The 18,772-nt window shown below is 48.0% G+C and overlaps 1 protein-coding gene across 1 annotated transcript in view; it reads left to right on the forward strand.

The window, feature by feature from the left end:
* The first annotated feature begins 214 nt into the window (after positions 1-214).
* Positions 215-18,772, forward strand: part of LOC148145348 (peripheral-type benzodiazepine receptor-associated protein 1-like) — a 98,380-nt gene continuing 79,822 nt past the window's right edge. The window contains exons 1-2 of the mRNA XM_087999790.1: positions 215-346; positions 1,017-1,100. Of these exons, the coding sequence (XP_087855916.1) occupies positions 215-346; positions 1,017-1,100 (216 nt within the window). The remainder of the gene's footprint in view (positions 347-1,016; positions 1,101-18,772) is intronic.

Consider the following 18,772-nt stretch of genomic DNA (forward strand, 5'->3'; position numbering starts at 1 on the left):
CGAACAAATTTGTGAGGCCTGATCTCCCCCTCACAAAGCCATGCTGACTACTCCTGATCAAACCCTGTCTTGTTGTAATAATCCTTTGGGTTCAGTAATGGAAGGAAATCTGCTGTCTGTACCTGGTCTGGTCTACATGTGACTCCAGACCTACAGTAAAGGGGTTGACTCTGAAATGGCTGAGCGAGTTGCTCACTTTAAGGGGTAATTAGGGATGGGTAGCAAATTTGCCAATGATGCCCATATCCGACGGGGGAACAGAAGAGAAAGAAGCTGTTGGAAGGTGATGCAGATTTCTCGGAATGTGACCAGGAGCAGCCGGTCAGCTGTGGTTTGTGTCTGTGAGGTATCCCGATGTCTCTCACAGGAACTTGCTGCTTTGGCAATGCAACTGTTTGTGTTTTCTCAAATATAATAAATTATGTATTTGCCTGAGACTGATATTAAGCTTAATATGTTTCTTTTAAAGCACTCTGCATTCATTAGTAAAGGTCAGATCAGCTGTCCAGGAAATCAGTGCATTAGAGCAGCATAGGCAGGGAGATCTGAGTGGGGTTCTGGATCAGTGGTGCTGGAAGAGCACAGCAGTTCAGGCAGCATCCAAGGAGCTTCGAAATCGACGTTTCGGGCAAAAGCCCTTCATCAGGAATGTCAGCTCCCCCTGGATTCCATGCGATCTAACCTTTCAGAGCAGCCCACCTTGTGGACCCTTATCAAAGGCCTTTCTGAAATCCATATAGACTACATCTACCGCCCTGCCCTCCTTCCTGATGAAGGGCTTTTGCCCGAAACGTCGATTTTGCTGCTCCTCGGATGCTGCCTGAACTGCTGTGCTCTTCCAGCACCACTAATCCAGAATCTGGTTTCCAGTATCTGCAGTCACTGTTTTTACCCAGATCTGAGTGGGGGGACTTTCCATTTCATTGCAAGCAGTTCCCTCCACCCGACGCAGCTGGGCTACCGTGACCTCCACAGGGACCACAGACCCATTCACATTCACACCTCTCTGTTCACAGGAGACTGAGCTGAACAAGAAAAGAAAAGAATGTGAGAGCGTTGGAAAAGAGGTGCAAAAAAAACAGCGAACATGTCAGACATTGGTAAGTGAAAATAAATAGTGTTTACATCGGTGTAAATAACTGAACAGGGAAAAGCACGTGGCTCCTGGGGTCTGGACCGAGCAGCTGACAGGGCACTAGCAGTGAGGGAGTTGTATCAGATAGTGTCAATGCAGATATTTTTCCATTCAGCCCCTTCACAGAGATTAGAACATTCCACTGAAATGGGGGCGGTGGGGCTTAGACAGAGTCAGAGGTAGGGGCACTATCACTGCACCACCAGAACGGTTCAGTGTGTATTACTCACTGATATCACCAATTTATGAAATTATTTGTTGTAACAGCTGATTACAAACTCCAGGTAACGCAAATTACACTCACTCCATCAGTTACTTCATTTCATCCACATTCACTTTTCACAGAAAAAACGATTTACAACAGGAACTGGGACATTCCACCAGAAATACTCACTAGTGAGGGAGGGTCGCACTGTCAGAGGGTCAGTGCTGAGGAAGGGCTGCACTGTCGGAGGGTCAGTGCTGAGGGAGGGCCGCACTGTCGGAGGGTCAGTGCTGAGGGAGTGCCGCACTGTCAGAGGGTCAGTGCTGAGGGAGTGGGCACTGTCAGACAGTCAGTGCTGAGGGAGGGCCGCACTGTCGGAGGGTCAGTGCTGAGGGATTGGGCACTGTCAGAAGGTGAGTGCTGAGGGAGGGCCGCACTGTCAGAGGGTCAGTGCTGAGGGAGTGGGCACTGTCAGAGGGTCAGTGCTGAGGGAGTGGGCACTGTCAGAGGGTCAGTACTGAGGGAGGGCCGCACTGTCAGAGGGTCAGTGCTGAGGGAGGGCCGCACTGTCGGAGGGTCAGTGCTGAGGGAGTGGGCACTGTCAGAGGGTCAGTACTGAGGGAGTGGGCACTGTCAGAGGGTCAGTACTGAGGGAGTGGGCACTGTCAGAGTGTCAGTGCTGAGGGAGTGCCACACTATCTGAGGGTCAGTGCTGAGGGAGTGATGCACTGTCGGAGGGTCAGTACTGTGGGAGTGCTGCACTGTCAGAGGGTCAGTGCTGAGGGAGTATGCACTGTCGGAGGGTCAGTACTGAGGGAGTGCTGAACTGTCAGAGGGTCAGTGCTGAGGGAATGCCGCACTATCGGAGGGTCAGTGCTGAGGGAGTGCCGCACTGTCGGATGGTCAGTGCTGAGGGAGTGCCGCACTGTCAGAGGGTCAGTGCTAAGGGAGTGCCGCACTGTCAGAGAGTCAGTACTGAGGGAATGCTGCACTGTCAGAGGGTCAGTGCTGAGAGAGTGCCGCACTGTCGGAGGGTCAGTGCTGAGAGAGTGCCGCACTGTCGGAGGGTCAGTACTGAGGGAGTGCCGCACTGTCGGAGGGTCAGTACTGAGGGAGTGCCGCACTGTCGGAGGGTCAGTGCTGAGAGAGTGCCGCACTGTCGGAGGGTCAGTGCTGAGAGAGTGCCGCACTGTCGGAGGGTCAGTGCTGAGGGAGTGCCGCACTGTCAGACGGTCAGTGCTGAGGGAGGGCCGCACTGTCAGAGGGTCAGTGCTGAGGGAGTGCCACACTGTCAGAGGGTCAGTGCTGAGGGAGTGGGCACTGTCAGAGGGTCAGTACTGAGGGAGGGCCGCACTGTCAGAGGGTCAGTGCTGAGGGAGGGCCGCACTGTCGGAGGGTCAGTACTGAGGGAGTGGGCACTGTTAGAGGGTCAGTACTGAGGGAGTGCCACACTGTCAGAGGGTCAGTACTGAGGGAGTGGGCACTGTCAGAGGGTCAGTACTGAGGGAGTGCCGTACTATCTGAGGGTCAGTGCTGAGGGAGTACTGCACTGTTGGAGGGTCAGTGCTGACGGTTTGGGCACTGTCAGAGGGTCAGTGCTGAGGGAGTGGGCACTGTCAGAGGGTCAGTACTGAGGGAGGGCCGCACTGTCAGAGGGTCAGTGCTGAGGGAGTGGGCACTGTCAGAGGGTCAGTACTGAGGGAGTGCCGCACTGTCAGAGGGTCAGTGCTGAGGGAGTGGGCACTGTCAGAGGGTCAGTACTGAGGGAGTGCCGCACTGTCAGAGGGTCAGTACTGAGGGAGTGGGCACTGTCAGAGGGCCAGTACTGAGGGGGTGCCGCAGTGTTGAAGGGTCAGTACTGAGGGAGTACCGCACTGTCGCAGGGTCAATACTGAGGGAGTGGGCACTGTCGGAGGGTCAGTACTGAGGGAGTGCCGCACTGTCGGAGGGTCAGTGCTGAGGGAGTGCCGCACTGTCGGAGGGTCAGTGCTGAGGGAGTGCCGCACTGTCGGAGGGTCAGTGCTGAGGGAGTACTGCACTTTCGGAGGGTCAGTGCTGAGGGAGTGCTGCACTGTCGGAGGGTCAGTGCTGAGGGAGTGCCGCACTGTCGGAGGGTCAGTGCTGAGGGAGTACTGCACTGTCGGAGGGTCAGTGCTGAGGGAGTGCCGCACTGTCAGAGGGTCAGTGCTGAGGGAGTGCCGCACTGTCTGGGGGTCAGTGCTGAGGGAGTGCCGCACTGTCGGAGGGTCAGTACTGAGGGAGTGCCACACTGTCAGAGGGTCAGTGCTGAGGGAGTGCCGCACTGTCTGGGGGTCAGTGCTGAGGGAGTGCCACACTGTCGGAGGGTCAGTACTGAGGGAGTGCTGCACTGTCAGAGTCAGTGCTGAGGGAGAACTGCACAGTTCAGCAGCTCACTGTCCACTCAGGAACATCAGTGAGTCAGTGCTCAACACTGATTTTCAGCCTCTTTAGTACATCATCTCCCTCTTGCTGTTTAATGAGGTGTTCAGTGTTTAACAGTGAGAGGTTGTTAGTGTTTAAAACCACCCAGATTCCTTGTGTTTAAAGGAGCAGTGTTCTCTCTGCTGAATGCTACAACTTGCTTCATGTTTAACAGGTTGGGTTTCTCCATGTTTGAGTTTTACAGTTTTTAATGCTCTGACCATCTCAGTATGTGATGATGGGAGCTCTCAGTGTTTGGTGCTTGTTACAATTTCAGGAAATCCCACTATACTACAGCATCATTGAGGTACTTTGGGATGTTCAAGCCCTGTCATTAAACTAACTGTAACGGGCTCAGCCAGGTGGACCTCATAGAATAGGAGTTCCCTGGCTCGGGCTGTTAACCTGCTCTAATCAGGGAGCCCTGGCTGACAGATATAAACAGGAGAGTCCGGGGTTCTGTTCACTCTGAGAGCTGGCTCTGAGGGAGCTGGATCAGGGTCAAGGACTCTCCCCGTGTAAATAAAGGGGGAACCGGTGATGGGACACCGGCCGCTGTGGAGTAATTTCAGTTATCATGTAGGAAATGTGGCAGCTGATTCACATACAGCAAACACTTCTGAATTATGATGAGATAATAAGGAAATATTCCAACTGGTGAAGCTATTTGAGGATTAGGTATTAGCCAGAGTGTCAAGGAGAAAGTCCCAGCCATGTTTTGAAGTTGTGGCTGTACAGGATCAGGATCAGCTGACAGACAGACAGACAGAGCCAGGCTCGGTGGGGGGTGTAACATTGAAAGAGTCCATTGAGCCCCTTGCAGCTGCCCCTTCCCCTAATCAGAGAGTTCTCCTTTATCAGAGCCCTCTGTCAGTGAGCTGGCACATCCTTTATCAGAGCCCTCTGTCAGTGAGCTGGGCACATCCTTTATCAGAGCCCTCTGTCAGTGAGCTGGGCACATCCTTTATCAGAGCCCTCTGTCAGTGAGCTGGCACATCCTTTATCAGAGCCCTCTGTCAGTGAGCTGGGCACATCACCCAGCTTTCCTGCTTTGCCCTTTACACTGTCCTGTGCTCACTGTTTCTGACTGTGTGATCACCCTGGGGGCAGAGTGGAACTCCTTCTACCCCCCCACTCCCCCCACCCCCATGACCCCCCTCCATTTATCGGGAGAGGTCAGCCAGAATAGGACTTTATTCCTTGGAATGTCGGAGACTGAGGAGTGACCTTACCGAGGTGTGTGAAATCATGGGGTCAGAGATAGGATGGATGTAAATGGTCTTTTTCCCAGGGATGGGGAATTGAAACTCGAGGGACATTGGTTTAAGGTGAGAGGGGAAAGATTTAAGAAGGACCTGAGGGGCAACTTTTTCACACAGAGAGTGGTGTGTGCATGGAATGGGCTGCCAGAGGAAGCAGAGTCTAGATTAGTGTGGTGCTGGAAAAGCACAGCAGGTCAGGCAGCATCCGAGGAGCAGGAAAATCAACGTTTTGGGCAAAAGCCCTTAAGCAGGTACAATAACAACATTTGAAAAACTTTTGGATAGGTACATGGATGGGAAGGGTTTAGAGAGATAGGGACCAAATGCAGGCATTTGTAACTAGCTGAGTGGGCATCATATCATGGTCAGCATGGACCAGTTCGGGCCGAAGGGCCTGTTTCCATGCTGTATTACTGTTTGATTCTATGATCTTATTCCTTCCTCAAAGCTGTTAATTGACCAGTTGATCACCATAGCACTGTGTATGTGACACTTACCCAGTTTTAGCTGGGATTCTGCGTGTTAACGTGCCACTTTCAAAGAGATCTGCACAGTATTGTCTGATTCTGAAGGTGGGAGGTTACCTGCATAAATGAACTCCCAACTAAAGTGATGAAATACACAGATAACATCAGCAAGATGGAAAGTCAGATTTTCCACAGTAAATGGTGCATGTGATACCTCAGGACTTAGCCATTTATAGTTAGTTGGGTTTATTATTTGTGTACACCTGTCACTGAGCAATGTCTCCATTTGCTCGCTGGATACATTTCAAGCTGAGCCATTTGAAGTTTCCACCCTTATTTTCTAAATCTTCCATATCCTCACCTCTCACTGCATTCACCTGCATCCTCACAACACTCAGGGGTATCTGTGTGTCCCCTCTGACTCTGACCTCTGACCTATCATTCCATCATGGGGTGGTGTAACTCACCTCCTGACTCCCCAAAGCCTGTCCACATCTACAAGGCACAACTCAGGAGGGTGAGGGAATACTCCCCACTTGCCTGGATGGGGGCAGCTCCAACAACACTCAAGAAGCTCAATACCATTTGGGACAAAGCAGCCCCCGCTCGATTGGCTCCACATCCACAAGCATCCCACCAACGCTCAGTAACAGCAGTGAGCACCATCTACAAGATACACTGCAGAAACTCACCAAAGACCCTCAGACAGCACCTTCCAAACCCATGGCCACTCCCATCTAGAAGGACAAGGACAGCAGATACATGGGAACACCACCCCCTGCAAGTTCCCCTCCAAGCCCCTCCCCATCCTGACTTGGAAATATATCACCGTTCCTTCACTGTCACTGGGTCAGAATCCTGGAATTCCCTCCCTCAGGGCATTGTGGGTCTACCCACAGCACATGGACTGCAGCGGTTCAAGAAGGCAGATCACCCCCACCTTCTCAAGGGGGCAACTAGGGACAGGGGCAATAAATGCTGGGCCCAACGATGTACTGTGAGAGAATAAAAAACACAGAGAGCTGTGCATACATCCACTGAGGCAGGAATTCCTTAAAGCTGACCAGGTTTCTGACCAAGCTCTGGGACACTGGTCCTCAGCTGATGTGGTGAAACATGTGGAAAGCTGTGGGTGGCATTATCATCCCAGAGACCAGGTTCGAATCCCGTCACAACATGTGGGGGAATTTGAATTCACTTAAGAATCTAATGATGACCATGAAACAGTTGGGAAACCCCCATCGATTTCACTAATGTCCTTTAGGGAAGGAAACTGCCATCCTTACCTGGTCCGGACTACACGTGACTCCAGACCCACAGCAATGTGGTTGGCTCTGAACTGCCCTCTGGGTAATAAATGCAGGGGCCTTGCTGCATTCATGAATGAATAAACAAAAATTAAAGTCACTCCTGTTGAGCTCCATGTTTTGTAGTGTTTAAACTTGCTATCTGAATGTACATTGTTGTTGTTGTAGTGTTTGCCTGGCGCCTGTGTACTATTAGGTTCCTTGTTGTAAAGAGCAGATGATGAACTGTCTCTGCCTGTTTAAAGCGTCCTGTTCATTTTCAGGCGCTCTCCGTCCAGAATGTGAGAGAGGATGAAATATTCTCTGTTTCTATTTTAATCCGAGTAGCTGCTTGATTACGTTCACACTCCCCCTCAATGCCAGATTAAATTATCAGGAGCAGGGTGTTCAGGGCTGCACCAGTCGGCCTTTTGTGTTTAAGATTCACAGCGTGTTGCGCTAAGTCGCAGCTTTAGCTCGGGCTGTTGGGAGCCCCCCACCTGGAGGAGGGATTCAGTCGAGAGCTTGCTGAAGGCTGATTCATCTCCGGTAACTTTCTGCTGAGAATCCCAGGACAGTGGCAGCGAGAGGACAGCATGGTGGTCATGTTGTTTGTCGATGTGTTAGATCGACAGGATTGCTCAGTGTCTGTGCGATGATGTGGACAGTGAAGACTGGGAGGATGCTGAGCAGGTCTGTGTGTGCTGCCAAACCAATGTAAGGCTGCAGCTCAGTGAGCCCTCCTCAGCACCGGACCCTGTTCGAGGGTGGGGGAGGGGCAGTCCATTGGTGGGGGTGGGGGAGGGGGTGATGGTGGGGTGGGGGAGGGGTGACAGTGGGGGTGGGACAATGGTGGAGGTGGTGGGGTCAGTCTGGTGCAGTTCCCCTGCAGTAAGGGGATGCAGTCCCTTCATCCTGTGGAATCCATGAGGGGCATAGGTTTAGGGTGAGAGGGGAAAGATATAAAAGAGACCTAAAGGGCAACTTTTTCACGCAGAGGGTGGTACATGTATGTAATGAGGCTGCCAGAGCAAGTGGTGGAGGCTGGTACAATTGCAACATTTAAGAGGCGTTTGGATGGGTATATGAATAGGAAGGATTTGGAGGGATATGGGCTGGGTGCTGGCAGGTGGGACTAGATTGGGTTGGGATATCTGGTCGGCATGGACGGGTTGGACCGAAGGGTCTGTTTCCGTGCTGTACATCTCTATGACTCTGTGATATTGTTCTGCCTTTCCCCCAGACCTTTGCTCATTTGTTTCTGTTGAATAATTATCCAGCGCGCTCTATCTCTCTCTCTCTCTCTCGGTAATGGACAACAAATCCAGACAACATACAAGCTGCATTGGCAGGCTGGAACTTTAAACCCTGACAAATAACCACAAATTCCCAATCCTAACAGGTTCAGTAATGTCAGTTTAAAGGATGAAGCCATAACAAATCTGGCCCATGTGTCACTGCTGAGCACAGGAGCAGGGTTGGCCCTTTAACTGCAGATGGGCCAGTACCAGCTTCTCCTGGGCTACCAAGGAATGGCCAGTGGATCCTGACCAACAGACAGCGTGAGATGATTGCCCAGAGGGAAGGAAGCTGGGGGGTGGTACTGCTGATCTGAGGGAGTGAGGTATGGAGCTGCCGTTGGGTTTGATCTGGGCAATGACGATAGCACAGGCGTGAGGAGGAGGAATATTCCCACTGAACCCTCTGGATTGTTTGCTGCAAAGTTTCAATCATCCCCATCCCCAGTGAGGCAGGAAGTGGTTTGTTTGTGATGTTTTCTTTGTTGTTTCTAGTAGTGATTCATTCTGAATGATAAAACAATCCTTTAGTCAGTGATCTTTGACACACAGTTTTACCCTGATCCCCCTTCTTCTGCCCGAGCTGCTGCTGTTCTCTGGAGAGTCTCTCCGCTGTTAGCACAAGAACAAAGGACATGACCTTCCTGTCAGATTTCCTGACCTCTAGGGAAAGCACTCCCCAGCTCAGTCAGCCCTTCTGGTGATTTCTTATTGTTGTTGGGTCAAATGGGACATCACGCTACAGCTTGGAGTTTGAACCTCACATTGCAGATGGTGTACTGGTCAACACACCCATCATCGTGAGAGGATTTGAATCCAGGGATAGGGATGTCTTGCTGCAGTTATACAGGGCCTTGGTGAGACCACAGCTTGAGTCTTGTGTGCAGTTTTGGCCTCCTCGTCTGAGAAAGAACATTGCTGCTATTGAGTGAGTCCAATGAAGGTTCACCAGACTGATTCCTGGGATGGCAGGACTGACATGAGGAAAGACGGGATCGACTGAGCTTGTACTGACTGGAATTTAGAAGAATGAGGGGGAGCATTCTCGTAGAAATATATAAAATCCTGATGGGATTGGACAGACTAGATGTGGGAAGAATATTCCTGATGTTGGGGAAGTCCGGAACAAGGGATTACAGTCTAAGAATAAGGGGTAAGCCATTCAGGACTGAGATGAGAAAGAACTTCCACACTCAGAGAGTTGGGAACCTGTGGAATTCTCTTGCCCAGGAAGCAGTTGGGGCTAGTTGGTTAGATCGATGCAAGAGGGAGCTGGACATGGCCCAGGGATCAAGGGGGATGGAGAGAGGGCGGGAATGAGATACTGAGATTGTATAATCAGCTATGATCATATTGAAGGGGGAGCAGGCTCGAAGGGCCAAGTGATCTGCTTGTATGTCTAATTCCTACATTTCTATATAACAACAGCTTTCATTTACATAGAGCCTTTCGGGCCATAAAACATCTGATAGTGCTTTATAGCAGAGTTATCATTCAGACTTTGTAACTGTATGTTGAGCAGACATTAGAAAATGAATTATAGAATTCCTGCAGTGGAGGCCATTCAGCCCATCTAGACTGCAGTGACCCTCTGAAGAACATCGCATCCAAACCCACCCCATCCCCATAACCCTGCATTTCCCATGGCTAACCCACCTAGCCTGCATATCCCTGGACACTATGGCAATTTAGCCTCGCCAATCCCACCCTAACCTGCAAGTGTGGGAGGAAACCGGAGCATCTAAAGGATACCCTCATGGACACAGAGAGAATGTGAAACTCCACATAGTCCATCACCCAAAGCTGGAATCAAACCCGACTCCCTGATGCTAAAAGGGATTGGAAACTTAGTCAAAGTTGCTCCTTGAGAAGGTGGGGGAATTCCTGCCTCAGTGGATGTATGCACAGCTCTCTGTGTTTTTTATTCTCTCACAGAACATTGTTGGGCCCAGCATTTATTGCCCCTGTCCCTAGTTGCCCCCTTGAGAAGGTGGGGGTGAGCTGCCTTCTTGAACCGCTGCAGTCCATGTGCTGTGGGTAGACCCACAATATCCCTTAGGGAGGGAATTCCAGGATTCTGACCCAGTGACAGTGAAGGAACGGTGATATATTTCCAAGTCAGGATGGGGAATGGCTCGGAGGGGAACTTGCAGGGGGTGGTGTTCCCATGTACCTGCTGCCCTTGTCCTTCTAGATGGGAGTGGTCATGGGTTTGGAAGGTGCTGTCTGAGGGTCTTTGGTGAATTTATGCAGTGCATCTTGTAGATGGTGCTCACTGCTGCTGCTGAGTATTTGGTGGATGTTGAAGGTGGGGGATGGGATTTTAATCAAGCAAACTGCCTGTGAAGTATTCCATCACACTCCTTGACTTGTGCCTTATCAATCGTGGACAGGCTTTGGGGAGTCAGGAGGGGAGTTACTTGCCACAGTATTCTTAGTCTCTGACCTGCTCTTGTAGCCACTGTGTTTATGTGGAGAGTTCACTTGAGTTTCTGGCCAATGGTAACCCTAGGATGGGATTCAGTGATGGTAACACCATTGAATGTCAAGGGGCAGTGGTTAGATCCTGTCTTACTGGAGATGATCGTTGCTGGACACTTATTATTTGCCACTTATGAATGGCCTGAATATTGTCCAGATCTTGTTGAACATGGACTGCTTCAGTATCGGAGAAGATGTGAATGGTGCTGAACATCCCCAGCTCTGACCTTCTGATAGAGGGAAGGGCCTGGATGAAGCAGCTGAAGGTGGTTGGCCCTAGGACACTCCCCTGAGGAACTCCTGCAGAGGTGTCCTGGAGCTGAGATGACTGATCTCCAACAACCATCAGTTCTGAGAAAGGGGCACTGGACCCGAAATGTTAACTCTGATTTCTCTTCTCAGATGCTGCCAGACCTGCTGAATTTTTCCAGCAACTCTGTTATTGTTTCTGATTTCCAGCATCTGCAGCCCCTTCAGTTTTATACCACAATCATCTTCCTGTGTGTCAGACATGAGTCTGACCAGCAGAGAGTTTGTCCCCGATACCCATTGATTCCAGTTTTGTTACAATTCATTGATGCCTCACTTGGTCAGTGATGCCAAGAGCTGTCAGTCTCTGCTCACCTTTGATGTTTAGCCCCATGTTTGAGCCCAGGCAGGAGTAGGGTCTTGAGCAGGGTATTGCCGATGGATCCGGAGCACAGTATCAGTGGAAAGTGTCTCCTGGGTTTGGTGAGTTTGATATGATCTGGTTGTCCTGTGCTGTGATATCACCAGCTGCTAATGTTGAGGAGTGCTGGATGGCGTCTACTTGATGTCTGGTGATCCATGCTTCCATATTACGTTCCGAACGTCCCTTTGTTGCTTTGTGTTGTCCAACCTGACTTCTTGCCCAGCTTTCAAGGAGTGATAACGTTTGACCAATCACAAAAGGCAACCCTGGCTGCTGCTCGTTAATCATTGACCAACACCAAACACCTCCTTACCTAACACTAACTAACACTAACTAGCAGTAACACACTCTATACTAACTGAGGACCAAGGTCAGCCCCAGTTCTTTGACTCATTCTTAGATTATGGGTGTCAGTGGGAAGGTCAGATTTATTGTTCAGGGGCCTGGGGAGCCAATCATTGCATTTGCTTAGACCATTCAGAGTTAGCCAATTGTTGAGCACAGGAGAGACACTGCCAGGTTGGAGAGTGAAGGCGACTGTACTGAGAGTGAGTCCAGTATAAAACAGTCCATAGGCAGCCATTCAGCTGTTAGTGCTGGAGATTGAAGCTAACTTGCAGACAGACTCCATGTATCCACTGTTAGCCCATAGCCCTTTCTACCTGTGAAAATCCGTCAATCTCAGATTTAACATTAACATTGAAGGGATTCCAAACTTGGACCATCCTCTGTGTGTGGCAGCGTTGTCTGATTTCCCTGCTGAAAAACCAAACTGTAATTTGCCACGCATTCCCCCCAGTGGAATGACAGTCCGTTATTCCAGGTTTTGGGATTGCTAGCCCAGTAACATCACCCTCGTGGAATCACTTGGGATAGCCTGATGGCCTTTCCTACCCCATCAGAGAGAACTCCTCTGGGTCTGGAATCCAGGCCAGGAAAGGACAGCTGTTTTCCTTCATCACACCATAAGATATAGGAGCAGCAGGAGGCCATTCAGTCCATCAAGGGTCTGGATCAGTGGTGCTGGAAGAGCACAGCAATTCAGGCAGCATCCGAGGACAGGCAAAATCGACGTTTCGGGCAAAAGCCCTTCATCAGGAATAAAGGCAGAGAGCCTGAAGCGTGGAGAGATAAGCTAGAGGAGGGTGGGGGTGGGGAGAGAGTACCATAGAGTACAATAGGTGAGTGGGGGAGGAGATGAAGGTGATAGGTCAGGGAGGAGAGGGTGGAGTGGATAGGTGGAAAAGGAGCTGGGCAGGTCGGACAAGTCCGGACAAGTCAGGGGATCATGTTGCTGGAGGTTAGAAACTAGGATGAGGTGGGGGAAGGGGAAATGAGGAAACTGTTGAAATCCACATTGATGCCCTGGGGTTGAAGTGTTCCGAGGCGGAAGATGAGGCGTTCTTCCTCCAGGCGTCTGGTGGTGAGGGAGCGGCGGTGGAGGAGGCCCAGGACCTCCATGTCCTCGGCAGAGTGGGAAGGGGAGTTGAAATGTTGAGCCACGGGGCGGTTTGGTTGATTGGTGCGAGTGTCTCGGAGATGTTCCCTAAAGCGCTCTGCTAGGAGGCGCTCAGTCTCCCCAATGTAGAGGAGACCGCATCGGGAGCAACGGATACAATAAATGGATTCAGTCCATCAAGTCTACTCCACTATTCAGTGTCACCATAGCTGATCTGATCACCTTCAAATCCACTTTGCCACCTGTCCCCATAACGGTTGATTCCCTTCCTGATGAGAAACCTGTGCCTGGGGAAGGAGATGAATGAACCCGTTGGGTTTTTACAGCTCTATGCTGACATTCTGGATTTGATTTCTTCTTTGAAGTGAGAATTCCATTTCTCAAGGGGATGTTTATTGTTAATTTTCCTCTCAGTCCCATAGCACTGCTGCAGATTTGTGCTCCTACTGACTAAGATGAAATGAATCAAGAGAAATGAAAGTTATTCCTATTACGGGAAGCTTAGTCTTTAGAGAACTTGACTTAAGAGACAAATTTACTCCAAGAGCCCAATAATCTTGACAATTCATTTCAGACCAGGTTCAGGTTCCTGCTGCTGAACAATTTAAGCAGTCCAACGGAGGTCAGGCTGGTCAGAGCCAATGAAGCTCCACGGGGAAACCTGTGTCTCTGTCATTGGAGCACGACCACTCATCACAGTACTCTCTCTGTAAGTGCACAGCAGGAGACCAATCAGCCCATCATGTCTGTGTTAGCCCTTTGCGAGATCGATCAACTCCTTCTTAATTCCCACGTCTTCCCCCGTGACTGGGCAGACATTTCCTTTTCAGGTATTTCCGTTTTGAAAGTTCCTGTTGACTTTGCTCCCCCCCCCCCCCCCCCCCCCCCTCAGGCAGCACGTTCCAGATCACAACACATTGTGTGAAAATATGTAAACACCAAGACTTGACAGGGTGGATGTGGGGAAGTTGTTTCTCCTTCTGGGAGAGTCCAGGACCATGGGGAGTAATCTCAGAATAAGGGGTCACCCATTAAAGACAGACAGAGGAGGAATTTCTTCTCATCAGAGCGATGTCGTATAGTCATAGTCATAGACATGTACAGCACGGAAACAGACCCTTCGGTCCAACCCGTCCATGCCGGCCAGATATCCCAACCCAATCTAGTCCCACCTGCCCGCACCTGGCCCATATCCCTCCAAACCCTTCCTATTCATATACCCATCCAGATGCCTCTTAAATGTTGCAATTGTACCAGCCTCCACCACATCCTTTGGCAGCTCATTCCATACACGTACCACCCTCTGAGTGAAAAGGTTTCCCCTTAGGTCTCTTCTATATCTTTCCCCTCTCACCCTAAACCTATGCCCTCTAGTTCTGGACTCCCTCACCCCAGGGAAAAGACTTTGTCTATTTATCCTATCCATGCCCCTCATAATTTTGTAAACCTCTGTAAGGTCCCCCCTCAGCTTCCGACGCTCCGGGGAAAACAGCCCCAGCCTGTTCAGCCTCTCCCTGTAGCTCAGATCCTCCAATCCTGGCAACATCCTTGTAAATCTTTTCTGAACCATTTCAAGTTTCACAACATCTTTCCGATAGGAAGGAGATCAGAATTGTACGCAATATTCCAACGGTGGCCTAACCAATGTCCTGTACAGCCGCAACATGACCTCCCAACTCCTGCACTCAGTACTCTGACCAATACAGGAATTCTTAACCACAAAGGGCTGAACATGTTGGGTGTTCCAGCGTATTCAGGATGTTTAATCAGAAAGAGAATCAGGGTATGAGGAAAAGGCAGGAAAGTGGAGTTGAGGGAATCAGATCAGCCAATGATTTCAGTGAATGACGGAGCAGAGTCAAAGGGCAAACTCTGCTCCAAAATCTGCTTCTTTTGCCAAATTTGTTTAATTTCTGCCTGTCCGGTCACTAAACCCCACATCACTGGAACCACTTTGTCCTGATTTACTTTATCGAAATCCCCCAAAACTTTCAACACTGAACTTTGGCAATTGTTGGGTAAGAAAATCTCAATATTTTGTATAAATCTGACCTTTATCAGACTAGAAGCTAATTTCTGAAGGTGTTGGCTTAAGCAGACTTCAACAAGGGCTCAGTTGGACCTTAAGAAGCAGATCCTCAAAGGTCAACGCCTCTGGATTATAATTTGAGTGAATGTGTCAATCAGCAAAGGGGATGTTATCTCAGAGAAGCGAAGCTGTTGCTCAAAGATGGGAGAGGGAACTGTGTCCCAGTTAGCATGGACTGAAGGGAGGGTCTCCACCTGAACCGAGTTGGGATCGGTGTTCAAGGTGACAACATACTGAGACAAACAGAGATGAGTTCCGACAGAATGCTGGGTGTAAGGATAATTTTGGGACGACATGGTAAATCAAAGATTACACTCAGGCCAAAGAGAAGGTATTACCATGAGCACGACAGGAAAGCATAAAGAGGCTGCATCTAAAAGTAAGCCAACATATATCACTAAGATGTTGTGAAACTTGAAAGGGTTCAGAAAAGATTTACAAGGATGTTGCCAGGGTTGGAGGATCTGAGCTACAGGGAGAGGCTGAACAGGCTGGGGCTGTTTTCCCTGGAGCGTCGGAGGCTGAGGGGTGACATCAACAAACAAATAGAGTAAACGATAAAACAACATGGAATGAAAGTTGGCAAGTTCACAGATATCCAGCATTGTGAGTCTCTGTATATAGTTACTGTTATAGTAACTGTGATCCCAGCATTGTGAGTATCTGTGTGTAGTTACTGTTATAGTAACTGTGATCCCAGCATTGTCAGTATCTGTGTATAGTTACTGTTATAGTAACTGTGATCCCAGCATTGTGACTATCTGTGTGTAGTTATTGTGATAGTAACTGTGATCCCAGCATTGTGAGTATCTGTGTATAGTTACTGTTATAGTAACTGTGATCCCAGCATTGTGACTATCTGTGTGTAGTTACTGTTATAGTAACTGTGATCCCAGCATTGTGAGTATCTGTGTATAGTTACTGTTATAGTAACTGTGATCCCTGCATTGTGACTATCTGTGTATAGTTACTGTTATAGTAACTGTGATCCCAGCATTGTGAGTATCTGTGTATAGTTACTGTTATAGTAACTGTGATCCCTGCATTGTGACTATCTGTGTATAGTTACTGTTATAGTAACTGTGATCCCAGCATTGTGACTATCTGTGTGTAGTTACTGTTATAGTAACTGTGATCCCAGCATTGTGAGTATCTGTGTATAGTTACTGTTATAGTAACTGTGATCCCTGCATTGTGACTATCTGTGTATAGTTACTGTTATAGTAACTGTGATCCCAGCATTGTGACTATCTGTGTGTAGTTACTGTTATAGTAACTGTGATCCCAGCATTGTGAGTATCTGTGTGTAGTTACTGTTATAGTAACTGTGATCCCAGCATTGTGAGTATCTGTGTGTAGTTACAGTTATAGTAACTGTGATCCCAGCATTGTGAGTATCTGTGTGTAGTTACAGTTATAGTAACTGTGATCCCAGCATTGTGACTATCTGTGTGTAGTTACTGTTATAGTAACTGTGATCCCAGCATTGTGACTATCTGTGTGTAGTTACTGTTATAGTAACTGTGATCCCAGCATTGTGACTATCTGTGTGTAGTTACTGTTATAGTAACTGTGATCCCAGCATTGTGAGTATCTGTGTATAGTTACTGTTATAGTAACTGTGATCCCCGCATTGTGACTATCTGTGTGTAGTTACTGTTATAGTAACTGTGATCCCAGCATTGTGACTATCTGTGTGTAGTTACTGTTATAGTAACTGTGATCCCAGCATTGTGACTATCTGTGTGTAGTTACTGTTATAGTAACTGTGATCCCAGCATTGTGAGTATCTGTGTGTAGTTACTGTTATAGTAACTGTGATCCCAGCATTGTGACTATCTGTGTATAGTTACTGTTATAGTAACTGTGATCCCAGCATTGTGACTATCTGTATGTAGTTACTGTTATAGTAACTGTGATCCCAGCATTGTGAGTATCTGTGTGTAGTTACTGTTATAGTAACTGTGATCCCAGCATTGTGACTATCTGTGTGTAGTTACTGTTATAGTAACTGTGATCCCAGCATTGTGACTATCTGTGTGTAGTTACTGTTATAGTAACTGTGATCCCCGCATTGTGACTATCTGTGTGTAGTTACTGTTATAGTAACTGTGATCCCAGCATTGTGAGTATCTGTGTGTAGTTACTGTTATAGTAACTGTGATCCCAGCATTGTGAGTATCTGTGCGTAGTTACTGTTATAGTAACTGTGATCCCCGCATTGTGACTATCTGTGTATAGTTACTGTTATAGTAACTGTGATCCCAGCATTGTGACTATCTGTGTGTAGTTACTGTTATAGTAACTGTGATCCCAGCATTGTGACTATCTGTGTGTAGTTACTGTTATAGTAACTGTGATCCCAGCATTGTGAGTATCTGTGTGTAGTTACTGTTATAGTAACTGTGATCCCAGCATTGTGAGTATCTGTGTGTAGTTACTGTTATAGTAACTGTGATCCCAGCATTGTGACTATCTGTGTGTAGTTACTGTTATAGTAACTGTGATCCCAGCATTGTGAGTATCTGTGTGTAGTTACTGTTATAGTAACTGTGATCCCAGCATTGTGAGTATCTGTGTGTAGTTACTGTTATAGTAACTGTGATCCCAGCATTGTGACTATCTGTGTGTAGTTACTGTTATAGTAACTGTGATCCCAGCATTGTGAGTATCTGTGTGTAGTTACTGTTATAGTAACTGTGATCCCAGCATTGTGAGTATCTGTGTGTAGTTACAGTTATAGTAACTGTGATCCCAGCATTGTGAGTATCTGTGTGTAGTTACTGTTATAGTAACTGTGATCCCAGCATTGTGTCTATCTGTGTGTAGTTACTGTTATAGTAACTGTGATCCCAGCATTGTGAGTATCTGTGTTTAGTTACAGTTATAGTAACTGTGATCCCAGCATTGTGAGTATCTGTGTGTAGTTACAGTTATAGTAACTGTGATCCCAGCATTGTGAGTATCTGTGTGTAGTTACTGTTATAGTAACTGTGATCCCAGCATTGTGAGTATCTGTGTGTAGTTACAGTTATAGTAACTGTGATCCCAGCATTGTGAGTATCTGTGTGTAGTTACAGTTATAGTAACTGTGATCCCAGCATTGTGAGTATCTGTGTGTAGCTACTGTTATAGTAACTGTGATCCCAGCATTGTGAGTATCTGTATATAGTTACTGTTATAGTAACTGTGATCCCAGCATTGTGAGTATCTGTGTGTAGCTACTGTTATAGTAACTGTGATCCCAGCATTGTGAGTATCTGTGTTTAGTTACTGTTATAGTAACTGTGATCCCAGCATTGTGACTATCTGTGTGTAGTTACTGTTATAGTAACTGTGATCCCAGCATTGTGAGTATCTGTGTTTAGTTACTGTTATAGTAACTGTGATCCCAGCATTGTGTCTATCTGTGTGTAGCTACTGTTATAGTAACTGTGATCCCAGCATTGTGAGTATCTGTGTGTAGTTACTGTTATAGTAACTGTGATCCCAGCATTGTGAGTATCTGTGTGTAGCTACTGTTATAGTAACTGTGATCCCAGCATTGTGAGTATCTGTGTGTAGTTACAGTTATAGTAACTGTGATCCCAGCATTGTGTCTATCTGTGTGTAGTTACTGTTATAGTAACTGTGATCCCAGCATTGTGACTATCTGTGTGTAGTTACTGTTATAGTAACTGTGATCCCAGCATTGTGAGTATCTGTGTTTAGTTACTGTTATAGTAACTGTGATCCCAGCATTGTGTCTATCTGTGTGTAGCTACTGTTATAGTAACTGTGATCCCAGCATTGTGAGTATCTGTGTGTAGTTACTGTTATAGTAACTGTGATCCCAGCATTGTGAGTATCTGTGTGTAGCTACTGTTATAGTAACTGTGATCCCAGCATTGTGAGTATCTGTGTGTAGTTACTGTTATAGTAACTGTGATCCCAGCATTGTGAGTATCTGTGTGTAGTTACTGTTATAGTAACTGT

The sequence above is a fragment of the Chiloscyllium plagiosum genome, unplaced genomic scaffold (genome assembly GCF_037043375.1).
Source record: "Chiloscyllium plagiosum isolate Xiang-an unplaced genomic scaffold, Cpla_swu_hap1 HiC_scaffold_24, whole genome shotgun sequence".
In the NCBI taxonomy this organism is placed as follows: Eukaryota; Metazoa; Chordata; class Chondrichthyes; order Orectolobiformes; family Hemiscylliidae; genus Chiloscyllium; species Chiloscyllium plagiosum.